The 22,669-nt window shown below is 48.0% G+C and overlaps 1 protein-coding gene across 1 annotated transcript; it reads left to right on the top strand.

The window, feature by feature from the left end:
• The first annotated feature begins 325 nt into the window (after positions 1–325).
• Positions 326–20,720, top strand: LOC144511473 (eukaryotic translation initiation factor 3 subunit K). Its single transcript, XM_078241861.1, has 8 exons — positions 326–489; positions 4,702–4,800; positions 7,051–7,171; positions 9,853–9,927; positions 11,177–11,243; positions 12,755–12,832; positions 16,846–16,971; positions 19,039–20,720. The coding sequence occupies exons 1-8, from the start codon at positions 431–433 to the stop codon at positions 19,068–19,070; spliced, it is 657 nt and encodes a 218-aa protein (XP_078097987.1). The 5' UTR covers positions 326–430; the 3' UTR covers positions 19,071–20,720.
• Positions 20,721–22,669: the final 1,949 nt, after the last annotated feature.

Below are 22,669 nucleotides of genomic sequence, written 5' to 3' on the forward strand. Positions count from 1 at the left end.
GAATGGCGCATGCGCTACACTTGTGGCCAATTGATCGAGTCTGCGCACGCGCGGGAGACGGCGGGCCGGCCGGAGTTACGTGAGCGTCGCACTTGTGGCCAATCTGCGCACGCGCAAAAGACACGGCGGTCTGGCTGGAGCTGCGCACGCGTCACACTTGTAGACAATCCGCGCTCGCGCAAATGATGGCGGTCTGGTTGGAGTAAAGCACGCTCTCACACTTGTGGCTAATCTGCGCACGCGCACGGACGGCGGTCCGGCTGGAGGTGCGCATGCGTCACACTTGTAGCCAAACAGCGGAGGCGGCCTGGCTGGATTTGCGCATGCGCTCACACGGCTTTCCCCTTTGACCTTTCTGGTGCAGCGTGTGCCGTAGCGTCACTGTTTGTTCCAGGCCCAAAGGCGGCGAGAGTGGGGCCGGCACCCAGCCATGAGCGCCATCGAGCAGATGAGGGCCAACGTGGGCAAGCTGCTGAAAGGCATCGACCGGTGAGAGGGGGGAAAGCGGGGGACCGGAGCCCGGCAGCCGCGGGGACAATAGCCGCAGCAACACCGACCTACATTTGTCTAGCGCCTGGCACAGCAGCAGGACCCCCCCCCGCCAGTGCAGCCCTTTCTGAGCTGTAATCACTGTTGTAATGTAGGAAACAGAGCAGCCAGTGGCGCACAGCAAGATCCTACAAACCAGGGGCAACATTGGAGGGACACTTGGCATTGAGGGGGAGGGGGGACTGCTGGGGGTTGAGGGGGTGTTGGGAGTGGAGGGGCTACTGGGGGTTGCGGAGGGTGGGGGGCTGCTGGGGAGGGGGGGGATGGCGGGGGGGCTGCTGGGGAGGGGGGGGATGGCGGGGGGGCTACTGGGGGTTGCGGAGGGTGGGGGGCTGCTGGGGAGGGGGGGATGGCGGGGGGGCTGCTGGGGAGGGGGGGGATGGCGGAGGGGGCATTGCTGGGGGTGGCGGAGGGGGCATTGCTGGGGCAGGGGGGGTGGCGGAGGGGGCATTGCCGGGGCAGGGGGGGTGGCGGAGGGGGCATTGCCGGGGCAGGGGGGGTGGCGGAGGGGGCATTGCCGGGGCAGGGGAGGGTGCTGGTGGGTGCTTTAACTCCCAGAGCAGACACTCGATGGAAGAGGAAAGCGCAGGTACGGACCGCGCAAAGCTCCACCATCGCAGTCACAGGGGGAGACAGTCCCGGCCACAAGCGAGCCGGGGCACCTGACCCTATCACCGGACCTTAACCGTAAAATCCGGCATGGTTGGTCACCCCGGTACAAACAGCAACCTGGCAATGACACAGATAATGTTTCTGTGATGTTGATTGGCTAGGGTCCCTGCTCTCTTTCGAAGCTTGAGGCTTTGGTTTAACATTTGATTTTTTAAAATTTGATTTATTATTGTCACGTGTATTAACATACAGTGAAAAGTATTGTTTCTTGCGTGCTATACAGACAAAGCATACCGTTCATAGAGAAGGAAAGGAGAGAGTGCAGAATGTGGTGTTACACTCATAGCTAGGGTGCAGAGAAAGATCAACTTAATGCGAGGTAGGTCCATTCAAAAGTCTGACAGCAGCAGGGAAGAAGCTGTTCTTGAGTCGGTGCCTCTGACAGGGCAGCACTCCCTCAGTGTTGCACGACATGCTAAATCTGCAACATTGTTACTCTAAACTCAAAATGCTACCCATTGATTTCACAGCTGATTTCCCCCTCTGGGATCGTGACTGGAATAGCGATGACCAAGGATTCAAACTCATAATGAGTTGACACTTCAGGGGAGTGAGTCACAGAGGTTTACAGCATGGAAACAGGTCCTTCGGCCCAACTTGTCCATGCCGCCCTTTTTTGTAACGGCGAAGCTAGTCCCAATTGCCCACGTTTGGCCCATATCCCTCAATAGTCATCTTACTCATGTAACTGTCTAAACGCTTTTTAAAATACAAAATTGTACCCGCCTCTATTACTACCTCTGGCAGCTTGTTCCAGACACTCACCACCCTCTGCGTGAAACAATTGCCTCTCTGGACCCTTTTGTATCTCTCCCCTCTCACCTTAAACCTATGCCCCCTCGTTTTAGACTCCCCTACCTTTGGGAAAAGATATTGACTATCTAGCTGATCTGTGCCCCTCATTATTTTATAGACCTCTATAAGATCACCCCTAAGCCTCCTACACTTCAGAGGAAAAAGTCCCAGTCTATCCAGCCTCTCCTTATAACTCAAACCATCAAGTCCCGGTAGCATCCTAGTAAATCTTTTCTGCATTCTTTCTCGTTTAATATTTTTTCTATAATAGGTTGACCAGAACTGTACGCAGTATTCCAAGTGTAGCCGTACCAATGTCTTGTACAACTTCAACAAGATGTCCCAACTCCTGTATTCAATGTTCTGACCAATGAAACCAAGCATGCCAAATGCCTCCTTCACCACCCTGTCCACCTGTGACTCCACTTTCAATGAGCTATGAACATGTACCCCGAGATCTCTTCATTCTGTAGCTCTCCCCAACGCCCTACGATTAACTGAGTAAGTCCTGCCCTGGTTCGATCTGCCAAAATGCATCACCTCGCGTTTCTCTAAACTAAACTCCATCTGCCATTTGTTAGCCCACTGGCCCAATTGATCAAGATCCCGTTACAATCCTAGATAGCCTTCTTCACTGTCCTCTATGCCTCCTATATTCTCATGCAAATCAATAATATTAATGACAAATAACAGTGGACCCAGCACCGATCCTGAGGCACACCGCTGGTCACAGGTCTCCAGTTTGAAAAACAACCCTCTACAACCACCCTCTATCTTCTGTCATCAAGCCAATTTTATATCCATTTGGCTAACTCACCCTGGATCCCATGTGATTTAATCTTACGCAACAACCTACCATGCGGTACCTTGTCAAAAGCCTTGCTAAAGTCCATGTAGACAACATCAACTGCACTGCCCTCATCTACCTTCTTGGTTACCCCTTCAAAGAATTTAATCAAATTTGCGAGACATGATTTTTCACTCTCAAAGCCATGCTGACTGTCCCTAATCAGTCCTTGTGTCTCTAAATGTCTCTCAGAATACCTTCTAACAAATTACCCACTACAAATGTGAGGCTCACCGGCCTGTAGTTCTCAGGCTTTTCCCTGCAGCCCTTTTTAAACAAAGGCACAACATTTGCCACCCTCCAATCTTCAGGCACCTCACCCGTGGCTGTCGGTGATTCAAATATCTCTGCTAGGGGGCCCGCAATTTCCTCCCTAGCCTCCCCCAACATCCTGGGATACACTTCATCAGGTCCCGGGGATTTATCTACCTTGATGCGGGAGTGCTACCAATGGAGTCTGTTAAAGTGAGGTTAGGTCTGCTTGTTGAGGTCAATGTAACAGATCCCACGGCACTGTTGAAAATATTAACGTCCCCCTTGGCTTCTTGGCCACCATTAAGGCCTCGTCAATCTCACTGAAAACAGGTTATTTGCTTTTTGTTTCTCACTGTTTTTGAACGTCGCTGGCAAGATTGATTTATTATTGTCACATGTATTAACATACAGTGAAAAGTATTGTTTCTTGCGCACTATACAGACAAAGCATACCGTTCATAGAGAAGGAAAGGAGAGGGTGCAGAATGTAGTGTTATAGTCATAGCTAGGGTGTAGAGAAAGATCAACTTAATGCGAGGTAGGTCCATTCAAAAGTCTGACAGCAGCAGGGAAGAAGCTGTTCTTGAGTGTGTGACCTTAGACTTTTGTATCTTTTTCCTGACGGAAGAAGATGGAAGAGCGAATGTCCGGGGTGCGTGGGGTCCTTAATTATGCTGGCTGCTTTCCCGAGGCAGCGGGAAGTGTAGACAGAGTATATATTGCTCATCCCTTGCTATGCAGATGAGGTGGAGTTGGGCCTTTGTACAGCTGATAACAGTAAAGGGTCAACCATAAATCATAGAATCCCTACAGCGCAGAAGGAGGCCTTTCAACACATCAAGTCTGCACCGACTGGACCCTGTAACCACATGTATTTACCCTGCTAATCCCCTAACCTGTATGGGACACTAAGGGGCAATTTAGCATCTAATCCATCTAACCTTCACATTTTTGGACTGTGGGAGGAAACCGGAGCACCTGGAGGGAACCCATCCAGACATGGGGAGAACGTGCAATCTCTACAGACAGTCACCCGAGGCCGGAATTGAACCCGGGTCCCTGCCGCTGTGAGGCAGCAGTGCTAACCCACTGTGCCAAACCATGGTTGAGGCCATGATGTGGAGATGCCGGCGTTGGACTGTGGTGGGCACAGTAAGAAGTCTCAACACCAGGTTAAAGTCCAACAGGTTTATTTGGTATCACAAGCTTTCGGAGCGCTGCTCCTTCATCAGGTAAATGATGAACTCACTCACACTCACCTGATGAAGAAGCGGCACTCCGAAAGCTCGTGATACCAAATAAACCTGTTGGACTTTAACCTGGTGTTGTGAGACTTCTTACTATGGTTAAGGCCTGTTAAGAATAACTGGTTACCAGCCCTGAAGAAGAGTCAGTCGGATTTTTATAACAATACAGCAGCTGTGTGGAATCTCTGATTTTTATTTTCAAATTATTTTAACAGAATTCAAATTCTCAGACTATCACAGTGGGACTTAACTCCTGTTTTCTGGGTTATTAATGCGGGCCTCTGAATTACTGTGAGAAGATGCTAACTTCCGTTGTGACCTCTTCCCACCCCGCAGGTATAATCCAGAGAACCTCTCAACATTGGAACGCTACGTGGAGACACAGGCCAGGGAGAACGCATATGATCTGGAAGCCAATCTGGCAGTTCTTAAACTGTACGTATATCTCTTCAGATTGACCTGAAATGTTAACAGTTTCTCTCTCCACAGAGACTGCCTGGCTTGCTGACTGCTTCCAGCATTTTCTGTTTTCTTTCCCCCTTCAACTGGATTTGGTTTAACTTTGAAAGTCTGAATATTTTGATCCCCGTCCCATTTTCTTCTCTGTTATTGAAGACACACACTGCCCCATTGTTGGATTATGGTCACAGTTCTAGTGACTTGGTACCGTCATTATTCATAGAATCTCACCATTATGAACATAGAATTCCTGCAAGGTAATCTTGTGGAGACCAAACCCAACACTGGCTGATTACCCTCCCATCAGCTTTGACAAAGGGTCATCTGGACTCGAAACGTCAGCTCTTTTCTCTCCTTGCAGATGCTGCCAGACCTGCTGAGATTTTCCAGCGTTTTGGTTACCCTTCCACTAACCTCCGGTTGCAGAGGTCAGTCGTAGCAACTCTGCCTGAAACCAGCTAACTTGACAATCATTGGACGATTACATAGAAACATAGAAGATATGAGGAGGCCGTTTGGCCCTTCTAGCCTGCTCCGCCATTCATCACGATCATGGCTGATCATCCAACTCAATAGCCTCATCCTGCTTTCTCCCCATAACCATTGATCCCATTTGCCCCCAGTGGACAGAACAGAAGGAGGCCATTCTGCCCATTGTGTCCTTGCTGGCCCTTTGATAAGTGATTTACCTGGTGCCACTCCACTGCCTTTTCCCTGCTAGCCCAGATAATGCCACAGTTGAACCTGCCCGTGACTCACACTAAAGACAGTGCGTTCCAGATCCTAACCGCTCACTGCAGAAAAAAAAGTTTTCCACATGTCACCATCGGTTTTTGACCAATTACCTTAAATTTACACCCTCTGGCTCCCAACCCGCCTGTCTATTCAAACACTTCCTCCTTATTTACTCTATTTAAACTCTTCACACATTCCTGCTTTGAGGTTTGATTTTTTTCAAAAATAATTGATGATCTGCCAGGCGCAGCGTTGACCAAGAGCTGAGATAATCAGATATAGGAGCAGAATTAGGCCATTCGGCCCATCGAGTCTGCTCCACCATTCAATCATGGCTGATATGATTCTCATCCCCATTCTCCTGCCTTCTCCCCGTAACCATTTATCCCCTTATTGATCAAGAATCTATCTATCTCTGTCTTAAAGACACTCAATGACCCGGCCTCCTCTGTGGCAATGAATTCCACAGATTCACCACCCTCTGGCTGAAGAAATTCCTCCTCACCTCGGTTCTAAAGTACATAAGAACATAAGAAATAGGAGCAGGAGTAGGCCATCTAGCCCCTCGAGCCTGCCCCGCCATTCAATAAGATCATGGCTGATCTGATAGTGGTTTAGTTCCACTTACCCGCCCGCTCCCCATAACCCTTAATTCCCTTATTGATCAGAAATCTATCTACCTGTGACTTAAACATATTTAACGAGGTAGCCTCCACTGCTTCATTGGGCAGAGAATTCCAGAGATTCACTATCCTCTGAGAGAAGAAGTTCCTCCTCAACTCTGTCCTAAACTGACTCCCCCTTATTTTGAGGCTGTGTCCTCTAGTTCTTGTTTCCTTTCTAAGTGGAAAGAATCTCTCTGCCTCTACCCTGTCTAACCCCTTCATTATCATATATGTCTCTATAAGATCTCCCCTCAGCCTTCTAAACTCCAACGAGTACAGGCCCAATCTACTCAATCTCTCCTCATAAGCTAACCCCCTCATCTCCGGTATCAACCTGGTGAACCTTCTCTGTACTCCCTCCAAGGCCAGTATATCCTTTCGCAAACAAGGGGACCAAAATTGCACACAGTACTCTAGTTGCGGCCTCACCAGTACCTTGTACAATTGCAGCAAGACAATTGTCGACAACAAGGGTCGTCCTTTTACTCCTGAGGCTGTGCCCTCGGATCCGAGTCTCTCCAACTAATGGAAACATCTTCCCCTCATCCACTCTATCCAGGCCTCGCAGTATTCTGTAAGTTTCAATAAGATCTCCCCTCATCCTCCTAAACCCCATCGAGTACAGACCCAGGGTCCTCAAACGCTTCTCATACGTCAAGCTTTTCATTCAGTTTGGCTGTTCTGCTTCTCAGTCAGTGGTGAGCTGTGATGCTGGGAGACTGACTGAAAGGAAATGCGAAGAAAAGGAGTTCCCTTGAGTTTAAAACGCCCTGTGCAAAAAATGGTTCTCATAGTGATCCTTTTGCCTCTCTTTATCTCTCCACAGGTATCAGTTCAATCCTGCTTTCTTCCAGACCACCGTCACTGCACAGATCTTGCTGAAAGCACTGACTAACCTGCCACACACAGACTTCACACTCTGCAAATGTATGATCGACCAGACGCACGTATCCTTGCAAAACAGGCAGCTGCTTCAGCCTGGGGGGGGGTTTACTGCTGCAGCCAGGCCTCCATCTCCCAGTTAAAATTAAAATTTATTTGTTAGTGTTACATTAACACTGCAATGAAGTTGCTGTGAAAATCCCCTAGTCGCCACACTCTGGCGCCTGTTCGGGTACACTGAGGGAGAATTTCGCACGGCCAATTCACCCTAACCAGCACGTCTTTCGGACTGTGGGAGAAAACCGGAGCACCCGGAGGAAACCCACGCAGACATGGGGAGAACGTGCAAACTCCACACAGACAGTGACCCAAGCCGGGAATCGAACCCGGGTCCCTGGCTCTGTGAGGCAGCAGTGCTAACCACTAAGTGGATAAAAAGCCAAGCCTGGTGGAAGGGGCAGTTCTTTCCAGGATTACCTCCCACTTGCTTCTAAAAGATGGGACGGTTTACCTTCCTTGGGTCTTCCTTTGGCTTTAAGACCCAAGTTTGGTGCCACTGTACTCATAGCTCTTGGAGTTTTTTTGCTCTCCTTGGCTATGGCTTACTGGGTTGTAATCTCGCCTCTAAACCAGAAGGTTGCAGGTTCAAGTCCCACTATAAGCTTTGTTTCTGAGTGGCACAGTGGTTAGCGCTGCTGCCTCACAGCGCCAAGGACCCGGGTTCGATTCCCGGCTTGGGTCACTATGTGGAATTTGCACATTCTCCCCGTGTCTGCATGGGTTTCCTCCGGTTGCCTCCCACACTCTAAAGATGTGTGAGTTAGGTGGATTGGCTGTGCTAAATTGTCCATAAGTGTCAGGAAGATTAGCGGGGTATGGGGTTACAGGGCTAGGGCCTGGGTGGGATCATTGTACGAGGCAAGTTTTTTTTACACAGAGGGTGGTGGGTGCCTGGAACTCGCTGCCGGGGGAGGTAGTGGAAGCGGATATGATAGTGACTTTTAAGGGGTGTCTGGACAAATAAATGAATAGGATGGGAATAGAGGGATGCGGTCCCCGGAAGGGTAGGGGGTTTTATTTCAGTCGGACAGCATGGTCGGTGCAGACTTAGAGGGCTGAAGGGCCTGTTCCTGTGCTGTAATTTTCTTTGTTGTCAGTGCAGGCTCGATGGGCCGAATGGCCTCCTTCTGCACTGTGGGGATTCTATGATTCTGTACAGTTTTGTGTACCTGTTATTGTATCGATCCAGCGTACCATCCAGAAAAGCTCAGTCTGGTACCATTCTGACACTTACTGTGAGACTGGCTTTGCAATTCTCCGCCAGTTCTGGCTTCTGAGAAGTTGCACTGATTCCACTTCTCTTCCCGCTTCGAGCGACTGCGGTAATCTTCACCGTGTGATTTACACACTGTCCTCCCTCACTGCGCTCTTCATTCCATCCACGTTGACGATGGTTGTGTTTTGAGATGATGTGGAGATGCCGGCGTTGGACTGGGGTAAACACAGTCAGAAGTCTCACAACACCAGGTTAAAGTCCAACAGTCCCTGTGAGACTTCTTACTGTGTTTTGAGACACCAGGATGGGATTTTCCGGCCGTGCTGACCCCAAAAGCGGAAAATCCTGCCCGAGGCCAACGGACCGTTGCACGATCCGTGCCCCCTGCCGCCCACTCCGATTCCCGTGGCGAGCGGGACGGGAAGATTCCCCCCACAGTCTCTGCCACTTACAGTAGCGAGCGTATTGGTGTCAACACAGTTGATTCAGTATGATGGATGGGGGGGGGGGAAGTATAAAGCCTTTGGTACGATGCTTGTGCTCTGCTGCTCAGTACAATATCAAATGGTCCAGGTCACAGCTCCCACTCTTGTTTCCTGTGCTGACTGTACAGAGTGCTACAGTGTTGATGTTGCAAATGCTATGACAGTTGAGTGCATGCTGTACTTGTGATTCAGTCATACCACTCGGACAAATGTTAAACATAGAAACATAGAAAAACTACAGCACAAAACAAAATGTTAGGGCACATTCAGTTTCCACCAATGTGGGGGAGAAACTGTGGAATCTGCACTTACGTTACACTGGGTCAAAACCCTATGTTGAAAACTGACTTGCCCCAGCTTCTGTTACCAGGTGCCTGTTCATCAAAATTAACAGTTTAAAGTTTATTTATAAAAAAATTATTAGTCACAAGTAGGCTTCAATTCACACTGTAACAAAGTTATTGTGAAAATCCCCTAGTCGTCACACTACAGTGCCTGTTTGGGTAACACTGAGGGAGAATTTAGCACGGCCATTGCACCCTAACCAGCACGTCTTTCGGACTGTGGGAGGAAACCGGAACACCCGGAGGAAACCCACGCAGACACGGGGAGAACGTGCAAACTCCACAGAGACAGCGACCCAAGCCGGGAATCGAACCCAGGTCCCTGGCGCTGTGAGGCAGCAGTGCTAACCACTGTGCCGCCCGCACATAAGAGAGGCAAGGGAGCTCCAAAGCTTCCTGGGGCCCTCTGTTAAATATTGTGCGGGGTTAATAGGGTGTGAAGAATTGTCTGATAAAACCGGCACCTTTATCTTTGAAACCCTTGAGGGACTGGATGGCTAGTTCCAGCTGTCCGATGTAGGGGGCAGCTAGTGACGAGTGGTAGGATTGACATGTTTTAAAAGTAACCCGTGCTCCTTAATCACGGCTCAGAATGTTGCTTAAAGTTTTGAAATCCACTTTCCTTAACGAATCGTAAACAGCAGGAGGAGCGACCGATCCAACAGATCCTGAATCTCGGTGATCTGCTGGAGACCTGCCACTTCCAGGATTTCTGGGTGAGTAAAGGGTCCCGGGTCGTGTTGTGCCAAGAGGCTCCCAAGTAAAATGTACCTTATTCCTGGGTGCAAGACAGCAGAATCCCCTGGAGCTGTGCGGGTTAAAATGTGGCTGCAGTGTTGCATTCTGTTCGGCTTGGCCCCAGGCGTGGGGCCGCTGTGTTGTAGCGTTGCGATGCTTCGCTGCACTTCAACCTGGTGTGGCAGCACAAAGTTTTGCCACTGCAGCTCCCCGTACGTGCTAATTTTCTGATGCCATCCTTGCTGCCATGTGGAGGTTAAATGGTATCCTACAGATGGAGGGAAGATTATAGAGCAGTCACTTTATGCCACAATCGCGTTGTCTAGTGACTGGCTATATAAAGAGACAGTGCTGGGGTCCGAGGGGATAGTATATGGTACACTAACATCCTTGGCAGAGAGATTAAAATATCTGGTTTTGTTTGCCCCTCTATTGTATTTTTCTATTGAAGTCCTCATCCATTAGTTAGCATCAGCTTTGCAAATTACCGAGGTTTAACATATGCTGTCATTGTGCATTGGGAGGAGGGAGGGAGAGGACCATAGAATCCAATCATACTGTGCAGAAAGAGGCCATTCAGCCCATCGAGTCTGTGACGACTGTCCGAAAGAGCATCTCACCCAGGCCCCCTCCTCGTCCTATCCCCTTAACCCCGTGCCTTTACCATGGCCAATCCACCTAATCTAGACATCATTGTGGGAGGAAACCAGAAGAAACCCACGCAGACACGGGGAGAATGTGCATACTCCACACAGACAGTCACCCGAGGCAGGAATTGAACCCGGGTCCCTGGCGCTGTGAGGCAGCAGTGCTAACCACTGTGCCACTCGTATCACACAGTATAATTTCTGTATCAAACCCTCCTTCTGTCTGGTGAAACACATTACAGAATTGTTATGGTGCGAAAGGAGGCCATTCGGCTCATCGTGTCTGTGCCAACTCTCCAAACAAGCATCGTGACCTAGTGCCATTCTCCTGCCTTATCCCTGCACCCCTGCACATTGTTTCTACTCAAATAATCATCTAACGCTCTCTCGAATGCCTCGATTGAACCTGCCTCCACCACACTCCCAGCAATTGTATTCCAGACCCAAACCACTCGCTGCTGCCTGACTGATTGGGACAGTGGGTTTCTGCAGATTACCCAGCTAGTATAAGATGGTGGTCTGATAATTCACTACCCTGTGGAACAGCAGTTTTTTAATTTCAATGTACTTCTCTGTCCAGCGCAACCTGGAAGAAAATTCTGAGCTGATTGATGGCATAACAAGCTTTGAAGATTCCGTTCGAAAATGTAAGTACCCGTCAGCATTGGGAAATTGCTTTGACTTACCTGTAAATGGATTCGGAACCAGGCAAGGCGTTCATATTATACCTGGCATGTACTGACAGAATGTGGGTTTTAAACCACAGTAAAACTGCGGTGGCACAGTGGTTAGCACTGCTGCCTCACAGCGCCAGGGACCCGGGTTCGATTCCCGGCCTCGGGTCACTGTCTGTGCAGAGTCTGCACATTCTCCCCGTGTCTGCGTGGGTTTCCTCCGGGTGCTCCGGTTTCCTCCCACAGTCCAAAGAGGGTTGGGTTGATTGGCCATGCTAAATTGCCCCTTAGAGTCAGGGGGATTAGCAGGGTGAATAAGTGGGGTTATGGGGATAGGGCCCGGGTGGGATTGTGGTCGGTGCAGACTCGATGGGCTGAATGGCCTCTTTCTGCACTATAGGGATTCTATGATCTCCGATGGTATTGTTCAGTGAGACAAGAGGATAAGGGGGGGGGCGTCACCACCAGCTGGCCATAATGACAACTTGTGATACTTTTATCAGTAACATGATCCAAGATGCTTCTCGACATCTGTAATTATAGTCACAGGAACCTGCTTATAAAAGGATCCTGCATTATGATTGCACGCCACCTTCTGTGCTGTAACTATTCTACCATTCTCTCAGTGTAGAAATTTGGTCTGTGAGAAAACATGTTAGGTGTCGTTTGTGAGGTCTTAAAAAGTGGCATCTTTTTCAGAAGAATTTGACCCGTTTGTTGTAATGCTCCCATTTGATGAGTTTTTGCATAAAATAGATTTGATTTATTATTGTCACATGTATTAACATACAGTGAAAAGTATTGTTTCTTGCGCGCTATACAGACAAAGCATACCGTTCATAGAGAAGGAAAGGAGAGAGTGCAGAATGTAGTGTTACAGTCATAGTTAGGGTGTGGAGAAAGATCAACTTAATGCGAGGTAGGTCCATTCAAAAGTCTGATGGCAGCAGGGAAGAAGCTGTTCTTGAGTCGGTTGGTACGTGACCTCAGACTTTTGTATCTTTTTCCCGACGGGAGAAGTTGGAAGAGAGAATGTCCGGGGTGCGTGGGGTCCTTAATTATGCTGGCTGCTTTTCCGAGGCAGTGGGAAGTGTAGACAGAGTCAATGGATGGGAGGCTGGTTTGCGTGATGGATTGGGCTACATTCACGACCCTTTGTAGTTTCTTGCGGTCTTGGGCAGAGCAGGAGCCACACCAAGCGGTGATACAACCAGAAAGAATGCTTTCTATGGTGTATCTGTAGAAGTTGGTGAGAGTCGTAGCGGACATGCCAAATTTCCTTAGTCTTCTGAGAAAGTGGAGACGTTGGTGGGACTTCTTAACTTTCTTACTAGATACTTGTTTGACTCAATTGCCAGAAGGGCCTATTGGTTGTTTCCTTTGTGCAGGAGACCAGGTGTCTGAAGCAAAAGCAGCGTTTTGTGGGGAATGCTCAAACTGTTCTCTCTGGGAAGGCTCCTAATGTGTTGCAATTCTTCCTGCAGTTATCTGTCACGTCGTCGGAATCACTTATCAAACAATTGAGAAATGGCTGCTGGCTGAAATGTTAGGAGATCTGACAGGTAAGGGTTAATGCCGACTAAGATGGATCTGCCCTGGACTGTTGCATGGGGCTGGTTTTCACTGAGGTGCAATCATAAAACGCACGGCTAGTTAATTTAATATAAATGTAACACATTGTGTAGTCAGAAATCAGGTTCACTTTCACCATCACCATCGTGTTTGAATCAAAATCATTGTATTATCCTCTGTTGATTTGTTCTTTTCGAAGCTGTGGGACTTGTTGCTCAGTGTTCTGTTCTTTGTGATCTACAAGTTTTTAAAACTATGCTTGGCATTGCTCACATTTTCTGGTGGCACAGTGTGGTTAGCACTGCTGCCTCACAGCGCCAGGGACCCGGGTTCAATTCCCGGCTTGGGTCACTGTCTGTGCGGTGTTTGCACGTTCTCCCTGTGTCTGCATGGATTTCCTCCGGGTGCTCCGGTTTCCTCCCACAGTCCGAAAGACGTGCTGGTTAGGGTGCATTGGCCATGTTAAATTTTCCCTCAGCGTACCGGAGTGTGGCGACTAGTGGGTTTTCACATTGCAGTGTTAATGTAAGCTGACTTGTGACACTAATAAATAATTAAGCAAAAGCAAAAGGCATTGTGTAATTTAGGCATAAACATAGGAATATCCCCAACAAAAACAGAAAATGCTGGAAAATCTCAGCAGGTCTGACAGCATCTGTGGAGAGAGGATAGAGCCAACGTTTCGAGTCTGGATGACCCTTCGTCAGAGCTGAAGGCAAAGAAAATAGCACAAGATATATAATATAAGGGGAGGGGGGGGGGGCGCTGTAATGGGTAGGGATGGCATAGACAAAAGAATATCCCCAGTTTGATTCAGGCTTCCCCCAGTTTGATTCAGTTTTTCCTCAGTTGGATCTTGCTGTGCTCCGGAGTGAGCCGGACCACCTTGACCCCTCTCGTGGTTTGACCTCTGAACCTCTTGTTTCTTTATGAAGTGCCATCTGATGGTTTCCCTGCAATCTAAATAAACCCCAGTATTTGTTTTTGACCAACCTGCATACGAAGGCTGGCTGCCTGGGAGAGCCTCTTGCAGGTAACGGGACTTGAACGCAGGAGTGGCCGCAGGGGTTACATCAGGACGAATGGGAGGGAAGAGAAGGAAACAGTTACTATTCCAGCTGCATCATCAGACAGTTAAAATCTTCATGCTTGGAACCTAAACTTGAAACCTGCCATCAATTAAAAGTTACATTTTGGTTTCCATTTTTAAAAAGCCCTGGTACAGTTTATTTATTAGTGTCACAAGTAGGCTTACATTAACACTGCAATGAAGTTACTGTGAAAATCCCCTAGTCGCCACATTCCGGCGCCTGTTCGGGTACACTGAGGGAGAATTTAGCACGGCCGATGCACTCTAACCAGCACGTCTTTCAGACTGTGGGAGGAAACCGGAGCACCCGGAGGAAACCCACGCAGACACGGGGAGAACGTGCAGACTCAGTGACCCAAGCCGGGAATCGAACCCGGGTCCCTGGCGCTGTGAGGCTGCAGTTCCTGTTGATCAATTGAGGATATCCCATTGCAACATGTAGAACAATCCATGCCAATAATTTGGGTATTTCCGTACGCACCAACAAACCGTCAACTTGTGGTAGCTAAACCTGAATTTATTCTTTCCTGTTCATTCTTTGCCACAGCGTAGCCTGCTCACAGCTCCACATTCAAACAGACTCGACAAATCTTTTATACACAGTGCTTCTCACCTCTTGTGTTTCACCAGCCTCACTACAAAATTATAGATGAAAATGCAGGATATCAAACACCTCGTACTCAAAATAAGGCTGAGTCAGTTTAATGGTGCCAGTCTTTTGTGTAATAGATTGCTTTTTCACTCTGAGTCGATTGAATGCCAGTATAGTTTCCTAGGACATGGTAGCATTGCGTTTTAAGTTCTCAATCTCTCTCTCTCCCTCTGTCGTGTCCTCATTGTCCGAGCATTGCTAATCCTGCTCCTGCCATGATTTCACCGTGGGGCGAGATGGGAAGGCAGGCCCAAGAACTGCCTCAGTCCACCCAGGGATTGAACCACCGCTGTTGGTGTTAATCTGCACCACCACACTCTAACCATCTGAGCTAAACTGAGCCAGTAGTTAAATTACTGGACTGATAACATGCATAGAAACTAGAAGCAGGAGGAGGCCATTCGGCCCTTCGAGCCTGCTCTGCCATTCATTTTGATCATGGCTGATCATCAAATTAAATATCATGATTCCCCCTTCCCCCCCATATTCCTTGATCCCTTCAGCCCCAAGAGCCAAATCTATTTCCTTCTTGAAATCACACAACGTTTTGGCCTCAACTACTTTCTGTGGGAGTGAATTCCACACTTTCACCACCCTCTGGGTGAAGAAATTTCTCCTCACCTCAGTTCTAAAACGTTTACCCCTTATCCTCAAACTATGATCCCTAGTTCTGGACTCCCCCCACCATCGAGAACATTCTTTCTGAATCTACCCTGTCTAACCATGTTAGAATTTTATAAGTTTCTATGAGATCCCCTCTCACTCTTCTAAACTCCAGTTTAAAAGCATTTAGACAGTTACATGGGTAAGATGGGTATAGAGGGATATGGGCCAAATGTGGGCACTTGGGACTAGCTTAGTGGTTTTAAAAAAAAAGGCGGCATGGACAAGTTAGGCCGAAGGGCCTGTTTCCATGCTGTAAACCTGTATGACTCTAATAATGGGTGGCACAGTGGTTAGCACTGCTGCCTCACAGCGCCAGGGACCCAGGTTCGATTCCCGGCTTGGGTCACTGTCTGTGTGGAGTTTGCACGTTCTCCCCGTGTCTGCGTGGGTTTCCTCCGGGTGCTCCGGTTTCCTCCCACAGTCTGAAAGACGTGTTGGTTAGATGCATTGACCCGAACAGGCGCCAGAGTGTGGCGACTGGGGGAATTTCACAGTAACTTCATTGCAGTGTTAATGTAAGCCTTACTTGTGACTAATAAATAAACTTTACCTTTAACTTTACTTTAACCAGAGGTTGAATCTCTGCAGGGCAGTTTGAGTATTTAAATTCAAATTTAAAAATATGATATCTGTAAATGACCATGAAGCTATTTGATTGTCTTAAAAAAAACATCAACTGATTAATGTCTTTTACAGAAGGAAACTCGCCTGGTCTGTCTTACACCTGACTTCAGTCTCACACCAATAGTTGACTCCTAACCCACCCTCAGGAGTTGCTCAGTCGTCATATATTTCACAGGGGGAGGGGAGAGGGGAGGGGGGTGGGGGGAGGCTTTAAAATAACTGCTGGTTTTCCCAGCAATGCAATATCTCAATGAGCTTTTAAGAAACCATTCTTATCATGTTGAGTTTAGGAACTTGATACAGCTGAACACAATCTTCTTACTGGTGCCAATCTGGCACCAATGGCCTAGTGGTATAATGGCTGGACTATTAATCCAGAAACTCAGCTAATGTTCTGGGGACCCGGGTTCAAATCCCGTCACGGCAGCTGGTGGAATTTGAATTCAATAAAAAAAATCTGGGATTAAGAATCTACTGATGACCCATTGTCAATTGTTGGAAAAAAAATCCATCTGGATCACTAATGTCCCTTTAGGGAAGGAAATCTGCCCTCCTTACCCGGTCTGGCCTACATGTGACTCCAGAGCCACAGCAATGTGGTTGACTCTCAACTGCCCCTCTGAACAAGGGCAATTGGGGATGGGCAATAAATGCTGGCCAGCCAGCGACGCGCCATGTCCCACGAATGAATGAAGAAAAAATTGCGTGCAGATGCTTATTCTGAAACTAGTCAGTCAACACTTGTGAGGGGCCAGCGGGAACGCACAGAGATGAATCTCCCTTTTCCCTGTAACAGCACCTGACCTTCAGGCAGCCCCTGTGTGTAGGGGAATGGTCCGATTCAGAGTCTGAACTCACTGCTGGTACTGCACAGAGTCCCTGAGATTAGATGGCTACACTCTGTCCATATGGGTTTTAATTTGTCTTTGAAAGTGAAATGATCCCCAATGTGTGATTTATTTTTGTTTCAGATGCACAGTTGCAGGTTTGGATGAGTAAGTACGGCTGGACAGAGGCCGAGCCAGAAAAAATCTTCATCTGCAACCAAGAAGAAAGTATCAAACCGAAAAACATTGTGGAAAAGATCGATTTTGACAGTGAGTTTTATATAATCGACGCATGGCACGGTGGCTAGCATTGCTGCCTCACAGCGCCAGGGACCCAGGTTCGAACCTGGGTGACTGTCGATGTAGTCTGCACCTTCTCCCCGGGATTCCTCCGGGTGCTCTGGTTTCTTCCGCAGTCCAGATTTAAGTGGATTGGCCATGCTAAATCGCCCCTTAAGAGCCCCAAGGTGTGTAGGTTAGGGGATTAGTGGGGTAAATACATTGGGTTGTGGGGAGAGGATGGGTGGTTGACCTGGGTGAAACGCTCTCTCGCAGAGTCGGTGCACATTCGATGGGCTGAATGGCCTCATTCCGCACTGTAGATTCTATGAAGCAATCCCTCACCCTAAGGATGAGCACAGTTTTTTGGGATAATAAAGGATTTAATCCCCTTTTGCGTGCAAGTGACTTGATGAGGTTGTGTTTCTAATGACACGTGGTCTGTCCATTGTATAAATGTGAGCACTGGCTGCCTATTGTGTTGGGCAGGGGAGCAGAGAGAGAGAAACACTGCTCAGACCAGTCACACCCTCAGACGATAGTCACGCCCCCAAGCTCTCTGAGTTGGAGGGATAGTGGTCACTGGATTATTATTGGGAGCAGGATATAAGTCAGGTTTCCCCTCTCGCCCTCCCTAGCCCAGCAATGAAGTAGCTGCTGGTCACAATGTTATCTGATAATGGCCTCTTGATGCAAAGAACAAAGAAGAACAAAGAACAGTACAGCACAGGAAACAGGCCCTCCAAGCCGGTGCCGCTCATTGGTCCAACTAGACCATTTGTTTGCACTTTGGGACATTTTTCCACATCAAAGGCAGTACAGAAATGAACATTGTTGTAGTATCCCACTACAGCTCTGGCTAAGAACAACTAATTACCACGCTGATCAATTTAAAAAATTCATTCATGGGACATGGGCGTCGCTGGCTGACCAGCATTTATTGCCCATCCCTAGTTGCCCTTGGAGGGCAGTTGAGAGTCAACCACATTGCTCTGGAGTCACATGTAGGCCAGACCGGGTAAGGAGGGCAGATTTCCTTCCGTAAAGGACATTAGTGAACCAGATGGGTTTTCCCGACAATCGACAATGGTTTCATCAGTAGATTCTTAATTCCAGATATTTTTTAATGAATTCAAATTCCACCATCTGCTGTGGCGGGATTCGAACCTGGGTCCCCAGAACATTCGCTGAGTTTCTGGATTAATAGTCTAGCGATAATACCACTGGGCCATCGCCTCCCCAGTCAAACAAATTTACAGAATGTTTCTTCCAGTCCGAGATATCAGGCTATATATCAGATATTGGATATACACAAGTCTGAATTTTTTTTATTCGTTCATGGGATGTGGGTGTTGCTGGCTGGGCCGGCATGTATTGCCCGTCCCTAGTGGCCCTTGAATTGAGTGGCTTGCTAGGCCATTTCAGAGGGCAGTTAATAGTGCTGAAGGACAGTAGTTTTTATAACAATCGACAATGGATTTTGTGGCCATCATTAGACTTATAATTCCAGATTATTATGGGATTCAAATTTTACCACCTGCCGTGGGATTTGAACTTGGGTCACCAGAGCATAGATCATAGAATCCCTACAGTGCAGGAGGAGGCCATTTGGCCCATTGAGTCTGTACCGACCACAATCCCACCCCATCCCTATCCCCATAACCTCATGCATTTACCCTAGCTAGTCCCCCTGACACTAAGGGGCAATTTAGCATGGCCAATCCACCTAACCTACACATCTTTGGACTGTGGGAGGAAACCGGAGCACCCGGAGGAAACCCACGCAGACACGGGGAGAACGTGCGGATTCCACATAGACAGTGACCCAAGCCGGGAATCGAACCCGGGTCCCTGGCGCTGTGAGGCAGCAGTGCTAACCACTGTGCCACCGTGCTGCCCAGCATGACCCTGTGTGTCTGGATTACTAGTCCAGTGACAATACCACTACGTCACTGGCTCCCCTGCGGATAAAGACAGGCGATACCCTTACGATGCGTGCGTTTTTCAAATTCTCATTGAGAATGTGGAGCTGATGAGTGTTTTCTCTTTTGTTTCTAGGTGTGGCGAGCATCATGGCGTCATCACAGTGAACTGCGATCACAGCTCCCAGTCTACTTCTTTCTGACCAAAGCAAAATTTCCATAACTCGTCAATAAAATATTGTAATAACTCGCATTGTGTGATCAGATTGAGTCGATGAACAGGAGCCGACACCTCCCTTTCTCTGCTCGCCTGTAATGGCTGCTTTGTTTTCCCACATCCACAATGTTCTTTCAAACAACGCCTTGTACATCACCTACTGCAGTCACTCTGCCATCGGCTCTCACATCATCAACTGCCTGGGTTCTACGCTCTGCAATTCTCTCCCTTAAATCCTCTCTTACTTTCTTCATGAAGGCACGGTGGGTTAGCGCTGCTGCCTCACAGCGCCAGGGACCCGGGTTCAATTCCTGGCCTGGGTCACTGTCTGTGCGGAGTCTGCACATTCTCCCCGTGTCTGTGTGGGTTTCCTCCCGGTGCTCCGGTTTCCTCCCGGTGCTCCGGTTTCCTCCCACAGTCTGAAAGACGTGCTGGTTAGGGTGCATTGATGTGGAGATGCCGGCATTGGACTGGGGTAAACACAGTAAGAAGTCTCACAACTACCAGGTTAAAGTCCAACAGGTTTATTTGGTAGCAAAAGTGGCTTTTGCTACCAAATAAACCTGTTGGACTTTAACCTGGTATTGTGAGACTTCTTACTAGGGTGCATTGGCCATGCTAAATTCTCCCTCCGTGTACCCAAACAGGCACCGGACAGTGGCAACTCGGGGATTTTCACAGTAACTTCATTGCAGTGTAAGCCTTACTTGTGACACTAATTAAACTAAAACTTTAAAAGGTTGTTAAAACTTAGCTCCTCGAGCAAGATTTTAATCACCTCTCTGAATATCTCCTTGTGTGACCTCCACCGATTCGAATATAGGATAATTAATTATTATGAAAGGTGCACTGTGTTGGGTCCTGTAAATCAGACTTGCAACAACACATTAAGTATGTGATAGATGGTGATGGAGTTGTGCTGGCATAACGTAATAAAAACCTTTCGAGCACTGAACTACAATTCATCCAGGGGCGGTGGGAACCAAAGCTGCTAACAGCATGAGACATTCCAGAAATGTAGCTGGAAGAAAAAGAAATAAAGGCAATCAGCATTTCTGAGAGCAAAGACAGATTCAGATTTTGGTGGATGAGGAATTTAATGAAATTGAAAGCGAGTGGAAAGTATTCTAACACACAAGCCATCTGCTCAAAACTGGGAGGAAGAACAGCTTGCTTTGAGCTGTTGTATTTATACTTAGGGTGGCACAGTGGTTAGCACGGCTGCTTCACAGCGCCAGGGACCCGGGTTCGATTCCCGGCTTGGGTCACTGTGTGGAGTTTGCACGTTCTCCCCATGTCTGCGTGGGTTTCCCTCCAGGTGCTCCGGTTTCCTGTGTGGAGTTTGCACGCTCTCCCCGTGTCTGCGTGGGTTTCCCTCCAGGTGCTCCGGTTTCCTCTGTGTGGAGTTTGCATGTTCTCCCCGTGTCTGCGTGGGTTTCCTCCGGGTGCTCCGGTTTCCTCCCACATTCTGAAAGACGTGCTGGTTAGGGTGCATTGACCCAAATAGGCACGGAAGTGTGGCGACTAGGGGAATTTCATAGTAACTTCATTGCAGTGTTAATGTAAGCCTTACTTGTGACTAATAAATAAACTTTACTTCACAGAGTCTATTTCTGCTGCTTGGTGTGTCTGGGGCTAAGGGGCAGTGTCTAAAACGTAGGGACAGACCCTTCAGGATGAAATTAAGAAACACACAAAGGTGGTAGGAATGTGGAACTCTTTCACAAACCGCAATTAATATTAAATCAATTTAAATATGTAATAATAGATTGTTATAGTGTTAATGGATATAGGGCAACAGTGTGTATATGGAATTAGGTTGTAGGCCATTGAATGGTGGAATAGGCCCCAGGAGCGAATTCCTTTTATGTTTCCAAGACAAAGGCATTGAAGGGATGGCAGTAATATCCTTTTCCTTCGGTTGTTCATAATAGGCAGACTGTACTCAATCAGCCTGTACTTGCAAAATCCAAAACAAAACTGTGATTCGGTGATTGGGCAGCACTTGTGGAACAATCCAGAGTGTGCTGAACAATTCTGTGTGTGCTAATAGTTATACTAACAACCCATCTGTGATAATCAGTCCAGCTTGTTACATGGCTCATTCACACCTGCTAGAAGCCACCAGCAGGAACCTGTTCCCTGCAAACAAAAGGAATACGTTCAAGCCTTGCACCTTTTTTTGAATTACCTGGGAACTCGGGCAGTCAAGAATTCCCTGCTACCATAGAACAGTACAGGCCCTTCGGCCCACGATGTTGTGCCGAGCTTTATCTGAAACCAAGATCAAGCTATCCCACTCCCTATCATCCTGGTGTGCTCCATGTGCCTATCCAATAACCGCTTAAATGTTCCTAAAGTGTCTGACTCCACTATCACTGCAGGCAGTCCATTCCACACCCCAACCACTCTCTGCGTAAAGAACCTACCTCTGATATCCTTCCTATATCTCCCACCATGAACCCTATAGTTATGCCCCCTTGTAATAGCTCCATCCACACGAGGAAATAGTCCTTGAACGTTCACTCTATCTATCCCCTTCATCATTTTATAAACCTCTATTAAGTCTCCCCTCAGCCTCCTCCGCTCCAGAGAGAACAGCCCTAGCTCCCTCAACCTTTCCTCATAAGACCTACCCTCCAAACCAGGCAGCATCCTGGTAAATCTCCTCTGCACTCTTTCCAGCGCTTCCACATCCTTCTTATAGTGAGGTGACCAGAACTGCACACAATATTCCAAATGTGGTCTCACCAAGGTCCTGTACAGTTGCAGCATAACCCCACGGCTCTTAAACTCCAACCCCCTGTTAATAAAAGCTAACACACTATAGGCCTTCTTCACAGCTCTATCCACTTGAGTGGCAACCTTTAGAGATCTGTGGATATGGACCCCAAGATCTCTCTGTTCCTCCAGTCTTCAGAACCCTACCTTTGACCCTGTAATCCACATTTAAATTAGTCCTACCAAAATGAATCACCTCACATTTATCAGGGTTAAACTCCATTTGCCATTTTTCAGCCCAGCTTGGCATCCTATCTATGTCTCTTTGCAGCCTACAACAGCCCTCCACCTCATCCACTACTCCACCAATCTTGGTGTCATCAGCAAATTTACTGATCCACCCTTCAGCCCCCTCCTCTAAATCATTAATAAAAATCACAAAGAGCAGAGGACCAAGCACTGATCCCTGCGGCACTCCGCTAGCAACCTGCCTCCAATCCGAAAATTTTCCATCAACCACCACCCTCTGTCTTCGATCAGACAGCCAGTTACCTATCCAATCGGCCATCTTTCCCTCTATCCCACACCTCCTCACTTTCATCATAAGCCGACCATGGGGGACCTTATCAAACGCCTTACTAAAATCTATGTATATGACATCAACTGCCCTACCTTCATCAACACACTTAGTTACCTCCTCAAAAAATTCAATCAAATTTGTGAGGCACGACTTGCCCTTCACGAATCCGTGCTGACTATCCCGGATTAATCCGCATCTTTCTAAATGGTCGTAAATCCCATCCCTAAGGACCTTTTCCATCAATTTACC

This window comes from Mustelus asterias, chromosome 24, assembly GCF_964213995.1.
Source record: "Mustelus asterias chromosome 24, sMusAst1.hap1.1, whole genome shotgun sequence".
Classification (NCBI taxonomy): Eukaryota; Metazoa; Chordata; class Chondrichthyes; order Carcharhiniformes; family Triakidae; genus Mustelus; species Mustelus asterias.